This window comes from Lonchura striata, chromosome 5 (assembly GCF_050655825.1).
Source record: "Lonchura striata isolate lonStrDom1 chromosome 5, ASM5065582v1, whole genome shotgun sequence".
Lineage (NCBI taxonomy): Eukaryota > Metazoa > Chordata > Aves > Passeriformes > Estrildidae > Lonchura > Lonchura striata.
This window is the reverse complement of record NC_140707.1, coordinates 47,431,241-47,449,276: the sequence shown is the minus strand read 5'-3', so window position 1 is coordinate 47,449,276 and position 18,036 is coordinate 47,431,241. Positions and strand designations below refer to the sequence as shown.

Here is an 18,036-nt window from a genome sequence, read left to right as displayed (position 1 = left end):
AGCCAGGGCTGTTTATTTAGATAATATTACCATAGTTCTCTATTCAACATTAAATTTGTTGGGATAAAATACATAGCAAAAAATTACTTGGAGACTACGCTAGAGAAAAAATTATATTAACAAAGAGGAAACGTTCTAGCTTATGATTTATTTATTCTCCGAGTTTCTAACAAGCACGTTTGTAAAGTTGTGCGGGCTCATTCATTTGAGAAGGAAATTAAAAAGCAGTAAAATACGTGCAGTAAGCAGTTTTGGCCTCGAGAGGGCAATATATCACCACGTCTGAAAAGTTTTCCAAGAAGAAAAAATCACTTTTTACTAAAATAGAACAGATGCTGTTTGCTTGTGGGCAAGTGCTAAATATATTGACCTCTGCTGTATCATTGACATGACTTAAGATATAATGACCACCATTCCTTTTTAAAATCAGAACGTTTAATTCAGCATTTCCTATTTTTCAAGGCTAATTGGTTAGAAGAGGTTAAGTCTGTCACCTCACAAGAGATATTGTAATTCTTTGACCCATGAACTTGTTTTGCAGTTAAGATTTCTGAATTTTAAAAAAGGGAAATTATGATTGCCACTCTTTGCTAAATATGGCAACAGGAAGGAGAGATTAAGATTCACCACCTCTTCTTTTTACTCCATTATTATTCCTCTAGTTTCCTCATTTAGCCTCCTGTTATGCACCCAGTTCCTGTTCACCTGCAGTCTACAAAGAAATCCTGTCACTATTAGTTCCTCCATTAACTTATTTTCATTTGCTTCCTAATTTATTAACTTTCCATTTTAGATAGCTTCTTTTTTTACTGGTCTCTAGGGGACCTTCTTCTACACCCTCTCTAGACCCTAATTCTGAACATTTATTATGCACAGATTTGGACATATTTACAGAACAAAATTAACAATCAATCTCGGGACTTGTTTCCTTTTGTCTTCTTTATTTTTAAAATATTTTAGAAGTTTTTCTGTTTTTTTAAACATTCACTTTTTATCCCCTGGATTTCTCTACCTCAACAAAGCTGCAAGAGATTTGAACTGCAATACATGACCCTAGTTTGGACTTACCTGAGGCATTTTTTAGGTTAGCTGCTATAATTGTCTTGCAGCTAATGGTGCAACAGATGATTTTAAATTATTCTGGGTGTCTTTAGTCATATATAGCTCAGTGAGGAAACATTCATGTAGTCACATGTAGGCATCAGCAGAGAAAAAGCGCTTAGTAATATTAAGTTACTGTGATTTGAACATCTACACTGTCTACTACCAAAAATATGTCTGCTTGGTGGTTCTCCCAGTGTCAGCCTAGAGAGACTCCAACACTGGCCAAAGGAAACCAGAAGCAAATCTAGCTCTCGCTTGGGAAAACCTTACTTGACCTGAATGTAAGACAATGATCAAAGTAAGTCTTTATTAACAATTTAGGAAAATTCAGATACAACTCCAGTTTGATCGACAAAGAATACCTCAGCTATTTGTGAGGTTTATAATCTCTGCTCCAAAACATGAAGCAAAGACAAGAAATCAATTTTTTGCCCTTTTGGTTACTTTCAAAATAAATAAAGAAAAACTGCATAAGCAGACAGACAGTCTGAAGCAAACCTCTTAGAGACAGTTTCCTGACCATATTTACCACAAATTATATTCATTCTGATGCCTAATGATGACAACTATGATTTAATGGCTTATTCCTGATCATAAGATACTGGAAAGGATGAAAGAAAGAAAACTAGTTGCTGTCAAAATATATAAAGACACAAAAGCAGAAAAAGATATGAAGAGATTTTGAGAAGTTATGCAATAATCTTATGTAAGTGGCTTTGATCTTTCCTTTCAGGTCAATCCTCTCAAGACCCTTGCTCATTTGTCATGCTCTGACTCATCTCTAGCATGTACACATTTTAAGGCAATGATGTGTAAACAGTAGATACACTGGAATTTGATTTAGGTGAAAATTAGTAGCAATCTATTATTTAAAAAATTAAATATTTAGAATAGAGCATAGTCGTTTTGGTATACTGTATGTTTCTGGAATATCCTGTACTTCCTTACAGAAGATACATAAAACATGAGTACCATAGAGACTAAGTATATTATGTAACAGAGCAGCTAGACCTTAAAACACTGTGAAAGGCATAACCTTATGAATGTAAAAGGCAGTGAGCATTCTCATCCCTTTGTATTTACCATTTTTAAGGGAATATTAGTAATTTCAAATGTAATAGTTTTCTGTTTAATAATGGAGGCACTTCAAGGAGCCATAAAATCAATACAGTAAGTAATTAACAGGACAGATCCGAAGTTATCTCAAACTTTTCACAATGAACCAACCTTCTCCCCAGCACCTATAAGACTGCAGTTACAAATGATTCAATCTTAAATAACAGAAGATCCTTCTTAAACCACCACACTCATACTGAAGTAAATTCCCAATAGTATTTTGACTCTGTTTTGAAAGCTTCCAAACCTACTTCAGTGGTTTCTGTGTGTTTTTCTCTGCCTTCATGAGAAAACTGAATGCACTAAACAATTACAGACAGACAAGTATATCATATGAGCACTTTGAAGTCACCAGTGATTCATTGTCCAAATTGCAGCTGTGCCCCTGTTGAATCTGGAGCCTCTGTTGGCTATCCAGGTAAGTCACCTGGTGCCCACTGCTCACTCTCCTGCCTATCCTTGGCTACAGTGAGAGCAAGAAGTCCACCTCTTGCAGTCGTACTCTTCCATCTTTCCACCTGCAGCACTTTTACACTCTATAGCCTAATAGCAGAGATCCACAGACCCTCAACCAATATCAAGAAAGTTTCCAGTTCACAAATAAATAACGTGGATGGCTCTGATTCTAGCTTGTGGCTATGCTGTGGTATAGATGATTAAGACATGACTCTGGGTTATAAAGCCAATGATCACATAAAACTGATCTGAGTGACTATAATAATGGAAATTGAGGGCTCACAAACATTTAGGAAAAGCAGCTGCTTCTTGGTTTATCTAAGTTGGTCATAGCAATCCCTCTGGTATCTAAATATGTACAAAAAAGAACAGAATTATGAGGCTTTTTGCAGTCAAATGTGTCACGTCAGATGTGAGCCAAACTACCACCAGTTCTAAATGCTAGTGACATACCCTCAAAACAATGCCACTAAAATTATTCGGGAGCAGATTCCTTTCTATTTCTTTCTCTCCCTCTCTGTTCCTCTCCCTCTCTCTTCCCCCCACCAATTATTTGGAATGACTTGCCAAATCCTGAATGTAAGAAATCCCTGATCTAAAACTACTCACTGCCAAATCATTATGAGGTCTTTACATTGGAAAATCAAACCATTCCAAACAAGCATATGCTTCACAGTAGATGTGTTTCATTAAGGAAGCATAATTCCTGCAGTCAGTTGTAGAGTTAAAAATGCAGAATTCTGACAGCTTAGATAGAAACTGCCATTTTCTGGAAATTGCTGGTTTCAAACATGCTCAAACTATTTCTGGTAAAGCAAATGCCAAAGAAAAGTGAATGTACTTGGAGGAGCTGTTTAAAATTCAAGCAAACTGTTAGGAACTAAGTGTTTTGGAGGAACAGAGGGCTCACTGTATTTCAATATCTTCTAGCAAAGCTCTATTTGTCTGCCTAAATGTGAGACTTCCATATGTATACAATATTATTGCTTAATAATGGTTTAACAAGCTTGAAAGCTGAGGGATGGGCTTTTGAAGCAGGGAAGCATCATCACGCTCAAAACAGCAAAACACAAACTTGTGTCTCAGTAGAAAATGTGAAGTGACATTTTCAATTATGCTGCACCAAGCAGCAAGGCTGCTGAGAAAACTTCAGAGCTGCCAAGGAATTTCTGGATCTGATACCTCTTTCACTTACTGTTTTTTATAAACTGGTCATCAACCAAAAGAAGTATTTCCATCTAAATGGTATGAAACAGTGTAAGTAAGATTCAAAAATGAACAGATTTTGGCAAGCACACTATTAGAAAATGACAAAATCAATTTCTTTTAAAAAAGCAAATATTAGAAGCATGAAGTTATTGAAAGCAAGAGATATAAGGGGAGCACTACAACACTTCAAAAATTCTTTATCTGGTAATTCAAAAAAACCCAGGTCTGTGCCATGTTGATTATGTTTACTTTTTTCCTCCCATTCTGACATTACTAATTTCATTCCATATTTCTCTTTGTTGCCAAACTTCATCAGATTTATCAGTTCTCTACCTTAGCCCCACAGCTCAAACTGCATTTGACCTCTGTGCAGGCTTTTCCCTCTAATCACCTCCAAACATGAGTAAACTTCCCCTAAAGCAATCCAGCTTCTATTTTAGCTATACTAGTGTGTTTTCAGTCCATTCTCTGTCCAGAAGCAACTCTGCCCTCTTTCAACCTAAACAAATTATTTCACCTTTGTGTCATCTCTCCAACCATTTTTTAAAAAACTGTCTCTCCACTATTCAAATGGACTGTCAGCCACATCTTCAACACAAACTTGCTCTACCAAGTCCATTAGACACTTGAAGAAGTCTACCATTTAGTTACTTTTTATGACTATTCTCTATAAATGGAAATATTTCCCACCCCAACAGACCAGCTATTTGTCACAGTAACAAGTTTAGATATGATATTGAAGTCTCCTCTGCAGACTGAACTGATCCTTAGATCCTCCTTAACAGGAAGGTTATTCCCATTACTACAATTTAAAACAGGGGTCTTAGATCTCTGCTCTCCTGAGGCATCCTAGGTTCAAGATGGGTAAATGGTTACAGAAGGGTGATTGGCTCCCTGCTCAGGTCCTGGAAGGCAGTAAAATTTTTATCCATCTCTGCTGTAGGAACCCTGGGGCATGACAACTGACAGCTGAAAAACCCATAGAGCAGCATGATTTTATCTCCTTATCACATCAAGAAGGTGGGGAGCCAAAACTGACTGGGATACACAGACAAAATATGGAGCCAACAGAGTTCTGGACAAGTTTATGAAATGTGATGAACTGAAAATATGGGATCAATCGATAGCAAATTGCTTCTTGCAGAGGAAATTCAGCTGCCTCTTTCAAAAACAGAGCCTGTGATAAAACAAGCTATAAATATATACTACAACAACACAAAAACAAAAAACCCCCAGCAATTTGCTCCATACAATTAACCCTGAGGCCTACAAAGCAAACACATCTTCACTTAAATGAAGTGCCTTGCAAATGGTTACATTCCTAACCTTTTTCCTAACCTAAAAACAAGTAGATGGAATTACCAATTACCACATATTACAGCACAAGGGTATCAGTAGAGTCAATCTAGTATCAATTTCTAGAAAAAGAGGAAAAATAGATAAAACTGCCTAAACAAGGTTACTTTATTGTTATTATATTTTATTCACATAAAATGATTGAAAATATATTGCCATTAGATCGGTCCAAAATAAGTTTTGCCCCCAATTTTTCAGTTTGCACAAAAAAATGGGGGGAAACTCCAATTATTAATGATTTTAAGGAAAACTCAGCTTTCTCACAGAAAGCAAACCTTGAAGCATTCTGAAACTGATACTCTGAAGTCCTAGTGTTACATATGAGAAGTGGCAAAGAGCTAAATTCTTACAGCAAAGAAGTCCATTGGCATTGTCTGTGAGAATACTGCTGTTATAACTGTTCCCCTTTTAGCTACTGTACCAGAAACTATAGAGCTTAATTTGCTTTCTAAAATTCATTTGGGGCAACTCCTAGAAGCTGAACTAAAACAATGAGAGGAACTTTCAGAATTTGTTATCATTCCTTTTCACGTTTAACTCCAAAAAGTAATTTCTGAAACATAAAAGTAACAGCCACATAAATTGTTTTGGACCCCAGAATGAAGGTTCCCATTACTAAGGGTACAAAAAACATGTGCCAGAGGGTTACCTGCAGTGCAAGACAAAATATGACAAGATTATGCAATATTTATTGCAATGCAAGAAAGTGGCCCTATGTAACAGCAAATGGGGCAGTTGAGTAGAGTTCTATCTGTAGACAACCAGGAATATTAACAGCACGATAATGTCCATGCAAGGACATCTATCTTCATTTGCAAGTATGAAAAATAACAATTTATCAGTTTCTGCCCATGACTATAATTTCTATAACCAAGAAATTATTAAAATTTCAAATAAAATGCTTAAGCCTATTTTCAACATATTACCTTATGTGAAGATATTACCAGATTTATACTAATTCAAAATTATTCCCATAATAATCATAATAAAATACCAACATTTTCTTGTTTTTCCTATTACCTACCTAAAATATTACTTTCAATGATTCTGAGGCTTCCAGTTGTTTCTAAGTTGTCATAACCCCAAAATGAAAGACTAAGTTATTTTAGTTTTGTTTACAATCTTAATAAATAAAATACATCAGGTTAGACATTTGCAGCAGTGCAACTGGATTGGATTACTAATGGGAAAAAGCATGCTTCTTCTGTCCTTAAAATGAAGTTCACCTTTCAGATCTGACTTCTTCAGCACAAAACTGCTGCTAACAAAAGCAGTACTGAATTATTGCTAAGACATATTTGTGAAATTAGGAAACCCCTTTTTGAGTGGGATACATCTTCTTAGATAACAGAATTAACACAAGAACCAATTTACAATAATTGAAAAAAGCAATGACACATTTTTGATTCTTGTCTTAGGGAATTATGAAGCAGGAGATCTAGTAAAAGAAAGAACTTAATTGTGGTACAGGTGTGGTATTTTTCCTTAGATTCCTCTTTGTTCAAACTATTTCATAGCATCACATAAGGGAGGAATTTTCTATTTTCTTATTACTTACATCAAACTAAAGTATCTCAGCAAGGCATCATATTGTCACTGAGGCAGGATTTACCTTGGTTAGAGCTTTCAAAAAAGTGTAAAACTGGTTTCTAACTAGTCTTACAAGAAGATTTAATGACTAGCAACAACAGAAAAACTTGGGTAAATAAGCAGCTTGGGGGAAAATAATTTCTTTAAAATAATATAATTTTCCTTAACTATTGCAAAATTTTCCACCTGATTATTTTTATTCCCTATTCAGAAAGCACATTTAGTGAAATACGAAACTTACTTATGTGCTGCTTTTAAGCTGATGGATACAGAGCTCTCTTCCTAGAAGTCCCCTTTGCATCTGCTGTTCTTTCTGTTAAAAGCCCTTCTTTTACTATGAGCCAAAAAACACTTAATGAGATTATTTTCAAGCTCCAACTTAACATTTTCCAAACATTTATCACAACCAGAAACACTGAGAACTTGTAGAAAGTGCAGTGTCAGCAGCAGACAAGTTCCTCAAGGACAAGAGCAGCAGCTGGAGTCACTAGCTAGAAGGGTTTACCCTGGCCACAGAGCAGCTAACTACTTTTAATTGCTGTCACAAGCTCAATCCACTCTCCAGAGCAGGTGAGGAAAGTTTGGAGAATAAGAGGGTTTTTACAGCTGCAGCCAGTTGTTACAGCTGATGGTTGGACTGGTAGGATGGATGGATGATACAGCTGATGGATGGATTCTGGTAGGACTGAACTGCAGCTGCAAGGAATCACACAAAGAGAGATGGTCCCTCAAAAGAGAATTACCTTTTCAAAAAGTTTGATAAAAATAAATATGGTGATTTAAGTGTATGATACAAGAATTTTCTCTGCCACCTGTTTTGTGCCAAAAGGAAGGCAGCATCTAGTGGAAGTCACTGGTCCCTAGACACTCAACAATTCCACTCTTAAACAGGCTCTGGCAGTGTCATTTGAAAGACAGTATCTTATGTATTTACAAGCATCTTTGATGAGCTTTGTTGCTTTCACAGAATGACAGGCTCTGTATCTGTCAGCTTCAGCTGGACTAATTTTCAACACTACACAGACTCAAGGACAGAAACAATTTTCACTTACTAAGACAGTTCTTTCATCAAAGTCTGGAATATGAGCCTCACCCACAAAGACAGAGGTAGAAGTTTGCACCATTACACACTGCCCTTTACAGCTGACAGCTGCTGCAACCTCATTTGTTTAAGAAGAAATTTATTTCTGTATTTTCTACCCCTACTTTATATTCAAATATCTCTAGCTCAACTACTTCCCTACTAGTCATAATACTTCCCATGTCTTCAAAAGTTACAGAAATTGTGCTTGGGAAGAAGGACTTTCTGGCCATATAAAACTAGTCCTTTTTTCTCAGCTCATACACAACATGATAAAACAGAAGATACTGCAGATATCAGATTTAGCATTTAGATGCCAACATCACCCTTTAACACATGTTATGAATTTTAAAACATTTTGAAATCTAATAGAGATGGAGCTTTCTTTTCTGAAAACTTAAATGCCATTGAGGATGTACATGAGATGTTCTGAGGTGAAGAGTTCTCTGCAATGGCCAGGAAGACAAATCAGAAAACTGAAAGAAACATTTACTGTGAATGTAACCTAAGAATTATATTAGTGAGATGGCTAGATCTTTATTTGATTATTCATTCAAATTCACCTCCCTTTACAAAGTTTATATTTTTTTCTCAAAAAGACTTCTCAGTGAAGTCCCATCTCATGTGAAGTTTAATGGAATAGTATATAATTATTGCTCTAGCATATTGCACTAATACATTGCTATTAAGAAGGATTATATAAGTTAATAAAAAAAGAGTGATGCTTAGTTTCACCAACACAGGAGGGAAAATAATCACTGCAAGGGGAAAGAACTAATTAAAAAGAAACGTTGCTATTATACCTAATTTGGCAGGAATAAAGATTCCTATTCTCAGACTAAAGCCAATCTTTTTAATGAACAAAATAGGTAGACAATATCAAGTATAACTTCATTCAATTACAGCAAAGATTCCTGATTCTGTAATGTTTATTTTACCCTTTCTGCAAAAAAATAATGTGTCATGTACTCAATCCTAGCAAAGATAAGTGTTATTGGTAAAATAATGGTTTAAAGGCATTGATGTAAGTAAAATGATATAGGCAAATTCTGTATAGTTAGTTCAAGTTAACTTCAGTCCATTATAATTACAATAATTGCTGCTTTTGTCTACTTCCAGAATAGATAAGATGATTTTCAGCATTAGAAGAAGACAAAAAAGCAACCTTATCCCTGCCAGCAGCTCCATCTCCACATACAGGCTTCTCAAGAACATAGTAAAAAATATAGTATTATTGCCTTACCTCAATTTTTTCCCATATGGTTTCATAATTCTCTTGATGCAGTATATCTTGCATCAGTTGATGAATTAAAGCTGATTTATTTGAAGAAGTCTCATTCCCAGTGGGCTGAGTGGCAGCAGTCCTTTCTGACTTTTCTTCAATGTATTTTTTAACACAAGACATGGGCATAGAAATATCTTCATCAGAGAGAATATCACTGAGAGGCCCAGATTCAATACTGTCACCTAATGAGGATACTATATCACTTGAAGAACTGGGTGAAATTTTACCCCTTTTTTTGTGCTTTTTTGTCTGGTATGTCGGATACATTTCTGAATCTGAGTTCATTTCTGACAGCTCCCAGTCATCAATGTTTTGAATGGTATCTCTTCGGGGCTTTTGGGGCAGCAACTTTGTCAAGTTTTCTAGTTTTAAAGCTAATACCTCAGTCTGTTTGAGATGTGAAGGAAGTGCTAAATATTCATCAGATCCATACCATACCTCGTTGTCCTTAGTAGTTTTCTGAGTATAGTGTGGTGTTGAAGATAAGGTTTTATTTTTCTTTCTTCTCAGCAGAAGAGGGGATGAGCTGGAAAGCTCAGAACCAGCTGAAGAAACACTCTTTTGGCTATGTGTTGCTGAGCTGAAGGGCTCAGTTTTAACTTGTGATTGCCCATTTGGATCTCTCTCGTTACAAGAATCTGAAGATGCAGAAGAATCTGTTTCTGTCTCCTCTAGAGACTTAGAGGTATGAGAAGTAATTCCATTCTGCAGAGAACACCCTCTTTTTTTGACCTGGGTTGATGGAGTTTTGTTACACATACTTCCAAGTGTTCCATCAGTTTTCACTTTCTCTGGAGAATCATGAGACTGCTTGTGCCTTGATTTTTCTTTACATGTGTAGAAAGTAGACTTTTCTAGAATAATGGGGCTGTCTTTGAAGTGATTATTTATTGTGTACTCAAGATTTTTATCACTTATTGTATTTAAGCAATCGTATGACTGACTAACTGCCGATGGACTGTTGGTATAGGGCGGCTGTAAAGCTAGGCAAAGCTTGGACCTGTCTGGTGGATCTAGCAATGAGGGTGTACTTCTACTCATTTCATTTTTAACTATTTGAGAAATTTGCCTTTTTAAGTCATTGGCTTCCATATACTCTTTAAACACATCATCTTTCAGAAACAAACCTCTTTTTGGCAATGTAGGCTGCGTGGGAGAGTCTTCATTATAGTTAAAGCAGTCTCTTATGGACCTCTTCGGTGTTGAATTTTCACAGTGAGAGTCTTTGATATTTTCACCAGTGTGCTGTGGGGGACTGCTCTCTGGATCCTTTGACATGAAAAGTGCTTTGCTGTCAGTAGGTAAAACACCATTTTCAGAGAAAGGTCCTTTAGAAAGAGAGGAATTTCCAGAAGGAGATGCTTGTGAGAGATCACATGAAGCTTTCTTGTCTTTGGTTTCTTCTCTATCTTCTGCTGAAAGAGGTACATTATTTTCTTTTTCCTTCAAAGCTTCATTACACTGGGAAGCAATGGAATCTGTTGCTACTGCAAGTAAACCCACACTTCTGATAAGTCCTGGAAATTCCTTATCCATCTCACTGTAGTTCCAGGATTCAAATGATTTTGCTTTCCCTTGGCCAGAGGTCATATCATCCAGAGCACCAAGCAAATCCTCACTAGGACTGTAATCAGATAGTTCAAATGCAGTAATACCACAATCCAGGGACAAGTAATTTTGAGAACATTTGATGGTTAACTGTCCAGAATCATCAACTTCAGTTAAAGAGTCAAGACGATCCTGAAATACACAAAGAAATGGTATTTTTTTGGAATATTAATTTTCATACACAGAACACACAAAGTAATGAAACAAAAAACAATTCCTGTGTTTCACTGCATAACATCTAGAGAAGGGTCCATCACTGACCTGTCCCTTTTTGCAGTACCCTGTAATAAGCTAACCATTCTGAAGTATTTGGGAATTAAAAATGGCAGTAATTTGAAAATGCTACATTTCAGTCTGGTACAGCAAGTTATTTAAAACAGAAACTCACTTTTTTATTGGTATTTTCCTCATTTAATTCTGCTTTCAGTTTTACTTACTGTGTAGGGGGGGATTCAGAAATTCTATACAGTAGACTTGAAGCATTTCCTGTGTTAACTACATAAAAAAGGAGGGAGGGTACTTTGGGGGCTGCTGAGTGTACGAGTCTCCTTGTTAATCTTGTTTTCTCAAAAATCCATGCTGTTCTATCATCTTTCAGATGATTGGCAGAATGTTTTTTCCAAGCATCATGCAGCAATGATGAACATTTGTTCCCATAATTCTAAGATAGAGACTGCTAATTTCATTTCACTTTTTTTGTAGCATTATCACCTGAAAATTTATTTGCCAGATATTTAGAGCACAAATGAAGAATGGCACAAGGAAAAGAAACTATAATGTTAAGCCTCCAGCCTGACATGATCCCTTGTCAATATTTTCTCAATTGAAGTCCTTCCATCTCAGAAACATGGATGTAGCCAGAGGAGACCATTTCAGATGGCAAATGAGATTTTAAGATCAAAGTCAAATTAGTGCTTATAAAGATTTTGGTCTTTTTTGAAGGACAGATAAGATTAAGATACAAAACTGCATGATAAAAAACATTCATGGCAAAATTATATTTAGTATACAGTGTAAGCATATTTTCAATAGGTCTTCTAATATACAGTACTTTTGCTTATAGAGACTACTTAAAAAAATACCATGAAGGGGAGAAATTAATGTTCTAGGATTCTAATTTTACATGCCTAAATCAGAATACTGGTCTTTCTTTCCAGGTTTGTTCTGATAATAGTTTTTTTTAAGCAAACTCCCAATAGGTTTATGTCTGAATAACTTGTCTCACTACATTGCCCAAATCCATAGTTTAAAGACACTTAGCATCATGCTTGAAGAAGGTGCAGTAACCACCTAATCTCTCCATCTCACAATAAACTACATGGATTTGGTCTGAACAGGAATTATTTTGATAAAGAAGGCTATTGTTTGCCAATGCCCATAAAGATAAAAACATACAATATCTGAGCCCTGTACTCCATCCGCCCCCACTCTTTACTTCAAGTAAAAATAGAATAAAATACTCCAGCTAGAAATATTTATAGAAAAAATTTACTAGAAGGGTAACAGCCATAGTCTTGGATACTGAATGTATCTCTTCTTTAGCAAATTCTATCCAGATGTAGATCCCATGCCACAGATTTGGCATTGTCAACAGCTCAGAATTAAAAGGGGAATTTTCTATAAATCTGTCAACTTTATATATTGGAGCTGCATTTGTTAAGGAAAATAGTGACTAAATAAGCTGCATTGTCCTTCTAATCTCGGGAAATTATTAGAAACTGTAAAACCATTTATAAATCAAAACCTTTCCAAGGCCCTAAGGACCTTTATTTTTTCTGAGTAATGAGCTCTATTCTTTTGTCTCTTTTTTTTAAGAGACAAACAGAGTGTTTATTTACATAAATAAAATTTACAATCATATGCATTAAACCATCTTACTTGGTCATTTTCCAAGCAGCCTCTGAAATGTGTGCTTCAGATGAACTTTATTTAATGCCAGTATTATAATTTTTTTATTGTTTTTATCTCAAAAAGTTATTAAATTTAGTTATCTGTATGGCCACCAATAGGAATGCTCTAGTTAATTTTTTTTTTTTTACTTTTCACATAGTAATGCTTACTTTAAAGATCCCAATACTAAAAAGAACATGGGTAAGAGTAAATACACTTGTCCCTACATTATATTTGATTTCTTTTTAATGTTCATCAACTAAAGCCAGTATCATTATACATCATAAAAACTTGAATATGTGAAGGTTAGAAATTGCAGAGCAATTTCTGTGGACCTATTCAAGCAATAAGGCAGAAACTTGATACCAACTTTGTGTCCCTGCTATTGCTAGCCAATAAATTTATCAAATATTATTTATGTTTTAATTGGAGTGGATAAAAAAACATAATGTCAGTATATTTCATGTCATAGTACCGTGTAAGCCCATCTGGCAACATATGTTTTCCCTACTGAGAAATAATCTTTTCTTCCCCAGTCAATCCTTCTCTCTAGAGCAGGGATGTTTTTTTCAGCAGTTGTAATCAGAGCCAGATGGAACATTTCCTGTTTCTTAGTATCTGAATATGCAGCTTCTTTATGTCTTAAAATTACCATGTCCTTGTCATAAAATAATGACTTCCCGCTAATTCACAAACCTGGGTATAAAGAAAAGAGTAGATTTCCTTCAGACCTGCAAGAATTTTACTAGCAAGGGCAAAGCAGAAACTGAATCTGAAAGAGCCAGGTGTGGGTAAATAGTAAAGGTAAGAAGATTTCCAGAAAGCTGTAAAAGCAGACCTTAGAAAGAACAGAAAACTTAGAGCTAGCTGCAGCTGCAAAGTCTGAAAGTAGAAAAGTTACAATAGTGCAGCAAGGAAGGGCATGAAACAATAGTTTGAGTTTTAGGCTTGGCTAAGATAGACCTTAAGACTGCAGAAAAATATGTTTAGCAAGACAGTAGAAGGTTTTAAGCTTAATAATGAAGTATTGTGTACTATTAATAGAACGCATACAAGCAAGCATTGTGTGCAGCAGGTGTATGTATACTTTTAGTAATTGGCTAGAACAATTGTCTGTAAGCTTTAGCAAAATGCTATTGGCTAGAAAGTTTTTTAAATGCTCTGTAACAAAGAAATCTTTGGCTGCTGCTGGCAAGACATGAGCTGTCGCCATCTTCCTATTGTCTCAACCATGTAATGAGACTGATGCCACAATAAAGCTCAAGGAATGTATCCCAGCAGTCCTATCCTGTTCATGAAAAACCACCAACACAGCCAGGTATGCATACATCAGGAAGAGGGGGTGTGGAAGGTGGGCCTGGGCATCTGTGAGCATTGATTTCTGGACCACCCCCTTTGTTGTGCCAAAGAAAAATATGAAACCCAACAGTGAGCAGAGAAATATTCATATTCTCTTTGTACTTGAGTATATGAAATTCAGGACAGGTCTAGGAGACTTCTGACTTCCTATGTGACACAGTCACAGAATTCACATCACTGATCTAGAGGTCTCTTTCTGTAAATGCACCTAATCATTACTAGAGCATTTTATCTTAATCTTAGGACTATCAAATAAAAATTGTCAGCATGCTATGTATTAACCATTAATTATCCTAACTATCAAAAACATCCATCTTCTTTAAGTTCAAAAAAAGTAGGCCAGTAGTATCCTTCTCAGTTAATTTAGTAACAATAATTTCAAAAGAAAAGGTATTTTAGTTAAATAAACCCAGCTTTACAAACCATTTAAAGGTGTGTGAATTTGGTATTACAGTCAGAGTAAACAGTGTACAATTTTTGCATCGTTGTTCTCAGAAAAAAATTAATGACAGTTTAAAGGCATAATGCAGAATTGCCACTCAAATAAAGGCCATCATCTTGCTATAGAGGAATGTTGACTTAGGCTGGAAAGTTTTGGAAATATTTTGTAAGCTTAACATTTGTGTATGCAGAAAGGAAATGTATAAACTTGCACTGAAGAAATCACTGCACTCTGAAATTAACTTTTGAATTGGCTGCAAACCTTAAATACTCGAGTGACCAGATGAACAGCTTTGGAACAGATGCACCTCTGTAAGTCTTTCAAATCCTTTCTGAAAAATATTTCAATCAAGAATAAACACTGATAGAAAACATTGCCACTAGTATGACATTTCTGAAAGCTGATCTTAATTTGCACTAATTTGGTTCAAAATAACAGGTATTGGCTAAAAATTAAAAAAAAAAATAAAACAAATTTAGCAAAATATCTAGAAGTCATCCTTAAAGCTGTCATCCTAGCAATTTTAAATGTGCAATAACGATGATCTGCTTTGAACACAAATAAAACCCTTCAAACAGGAGTTAGTTACTGTACCTCCTTAGTCTCTTCAGAAAATGCTTGCAGAATATCAGTCTGCCTGGTGTAGTTTCCATTGGCGTCCTGTAGTCCCTGAAGAATGCGCTCTCTCAGAACCAGGACAGAAACACGTAGCTGGTGCCAGAGGAGTTGCACTGTATGGATATCGACTATCACATTGACAGAGTAAGACAGAAGCTTCAGGGAAAACTCAGTCTCTAGTAGGGCATGAATTTGTTCAACATGATCAGATATATCTTCACAAATATCCTGTAATGGAAAAATAAAGTAGATATTTAGCTACAGGCATGGTCTTCTCATGGATCAGATCTACTTTTCATGTACTTTTAATAAAATGCAGAATAGACTTTTTCATAGAGGAAATATACTGTAATTAATACCTCCAGATTTTTTTTTCTTTTTTTTTTTTAATTCATGGCAATGCTACAGCAACTGAACCAGCAGCTGTCCTATTTGGCAGTACTGCTCAGTAAGTGCAGAGACAGCATACAATATAGAAGGATGGCACAACAAGATCACATGAATCACAAGCAGAAAACTAACACCATAAAGTGGCATCCTAGAAGACAGCAATAGGAATGAAAGTGGTAGGATTGCCAGGAGCTACCTCCCTCTGTGCTACACACACACCAGTTAAAATGCAAAGAATCTGGTCTGAGCCATCATCAAAGAAATTCATTTGGACAGAGTTTAAAACCAATCTCTATAAGAAGGACAAAAGTTTGGGATAGACTCAATGGGAACAAGCAATTTCTGCTCCCCATTGCTGTCTATGGTGGTGACGGGGCACTGATTTTCGCACAGTCCTGCTCTGGGCACAAAACTGAACAGAAGATAGGGGGAAAAGGAGAAAGAAGCAAAACAGAGAAGCTGGAAACATCTGTGCTGAGAAAGGAGAAAGAAAATATGAGTTACCAGGTTATAAAGCCAAACTTCTGATGGCATGGTATCCTCCAAATTTAAAATTATTGTTACAGATTATTAAGGTTATGCTGCATACAGAGTAAAACAATTTCAATCTACTCTTCTTTCCCTTTGTGAAAGGACAAATCACACTGCTAAGGAACATTTAGGCATATGCTATTGAGCAAACATCACTCTACAACACTTCTGTTTGAAAACTATGTGTAAAAAGCATGTTATATACAAGTAAGGAAATGTAACTAAAACACTGAAGAAACTTGGCACTGGACCTAGAAGTTTTCTTCCAACATCTCTGGCAGCAAATTAAGGTGACTTAATAACATATTTAAAGTCAAGACCTACTTATAAAAAAATATTAATTTCATTCAAATCTCCTGAAATCTCATATATATAAATTAAAGTGAAAATAATAATAATTTTGCATGTTAAATTTACTATTGAAACAATTCTATCAGACAATTGCAGTGAAATCTTATGTCTCTGATGACCGGGGTTTTGTACAGCAGTAGCATAACAAGAAAATTAGTAAACCTGATCATTTCTAAATTAATGATACAGAACAGTACTTTAAGTTCTGATTTGGCATCTTCAGCATGAAAGTAAAGACAAAGTATTTAATATGTAATTGCACATATGTAACAAATTAAATGAAAATTAAATCTCTGGGCAATATTAAATAATTTTGTACAACAGATAGTACAATATTAGCTGTTATCATGTGCCATTATTAGGGACTCATTTTAATAAAACACTGACAGTTAAATCAAGTCCTCTGCAGAAGTAGTTCTCAGAAATGCCAGATGAGCACAAAACTTTGGGGTTTCAATGAGCAGATCATTGCAGATGCATTGAGAGAAAGGCAGTATCTCTTCCCCTGTACCCTCAGTCCCTTGCTGTAACAAGCAGCATCTCTATTTGCAAGTACAGCACACACAGCCTCCCCTGCCAACATGCAGTGCTGCAAGTGCTCAGTGCTTCCAGTATCCACACAATTCCAGGTGAGCAAATGGGCACTCTAATTACCAGATTAGTATATTCATCTAATGCTAACAAACATGCAGACAGTGCTAAAACGCTGAGTTTTGGAAAAAGATAATTTTATCCATTTAGCCGACTACAACTGATACACGACTGAAAAGCATATCTGTAATTCTATGTTGTTTCAAATGTTTAAAGAATATTTCTAATTAATTAGTTTAACTCAATTTGCATTTACTTCTTCAAGATTGTTAATGTTTTTTCCTCCTGGCCATAATTCAGTTTAATTTTCATTTCAGTGAATAAAAAATAGATTGTGTCCAGTAACTGTAATTTTGTAAATTAGACACAATCTACAGAAATGTACTTAATAGACCTCCATTTAGACTATTTATGTGAACAAGCTTAAGGATATGCCAGACTCCAAAACAAGTTTTTAATATTTTCAAGATTTACACATACAGTTACATGCTGAATTTAACTAACATATGAATTCTCAAAGTGGTTGAAAACAGAAAGCCATAAGAAGAACAATGAACAAGTGTCTTACTGACAATTGTTTGATAATGTACTGAAAATATTGGCTAATGAATCTAGATTACACTCTAAATCAAGAATTCAGACCCACACTTCAAACAAGTTTTCTCTTGATGTCCCATTATGCTGGCTACAAAAGCATCTCAAATTTCTGAAGTAGACCAACTTTCCACAACAAATCAACTTTGTACTGAAATGCAAATCCCAGCACCATTAGAGGTTTGAAAGAAGTAGATATTCAAAAACATATGCTGTTAATTTTTGCATAGCTTGCTAGAAGTTGCTCATTTTTCCTCAAAAAGCAAAGTCTACATATTACTGTGTCACACAGCAACAACCAAGTGCTTTATATACTAACAAGGTATTAACAGCTCCTTACAGCTTCAGTAACATGGAGAGAAACTAAGCCTGAACTTGGTCACATCCAAAATCACATTCTCTGATCTTATTTTATAAGACTACCATGTCAGGAAAAGACAAAGTACCAGCCCTTAAAGGATTTAG

The 18,036-nt window shown here is 35.5% G+C and overlaps 1 protein-coding gene across 10 annotated transcripts in view; it reads right to left on the bottom strand.

Moving 5' to 3' along the window:
- AKAP6 (A-kinase anchoring protein 6) overlaps nucleotides 1-18,036 on the bottom strand; it is a 269,301-nt gene that overhangs the window by 164,014 nt on the left and 87,251 nt on the right. For all 10 annotated transcript variants that reach the window (XM_031504984.3, XM_031504983.3, XM_085582095.1 and 7 more), the window contains 2 exons: nucleotides 15,091-15,342; nucleotides 9,156-10,937 (listed from right to left, as the gene is read on the bottom strand). In XM_031504984.3, the coding sequence (XP_031360844.3) occupies nucleotides 9,156-10,937; nucleotides 15,091-15,342 (2,034 nt within the window). The remainder of the gene's footprint in view (nucleotides 1-9,155; nucleotides 10,938-15,090; nucleotides 15,343-18,036) is intronic.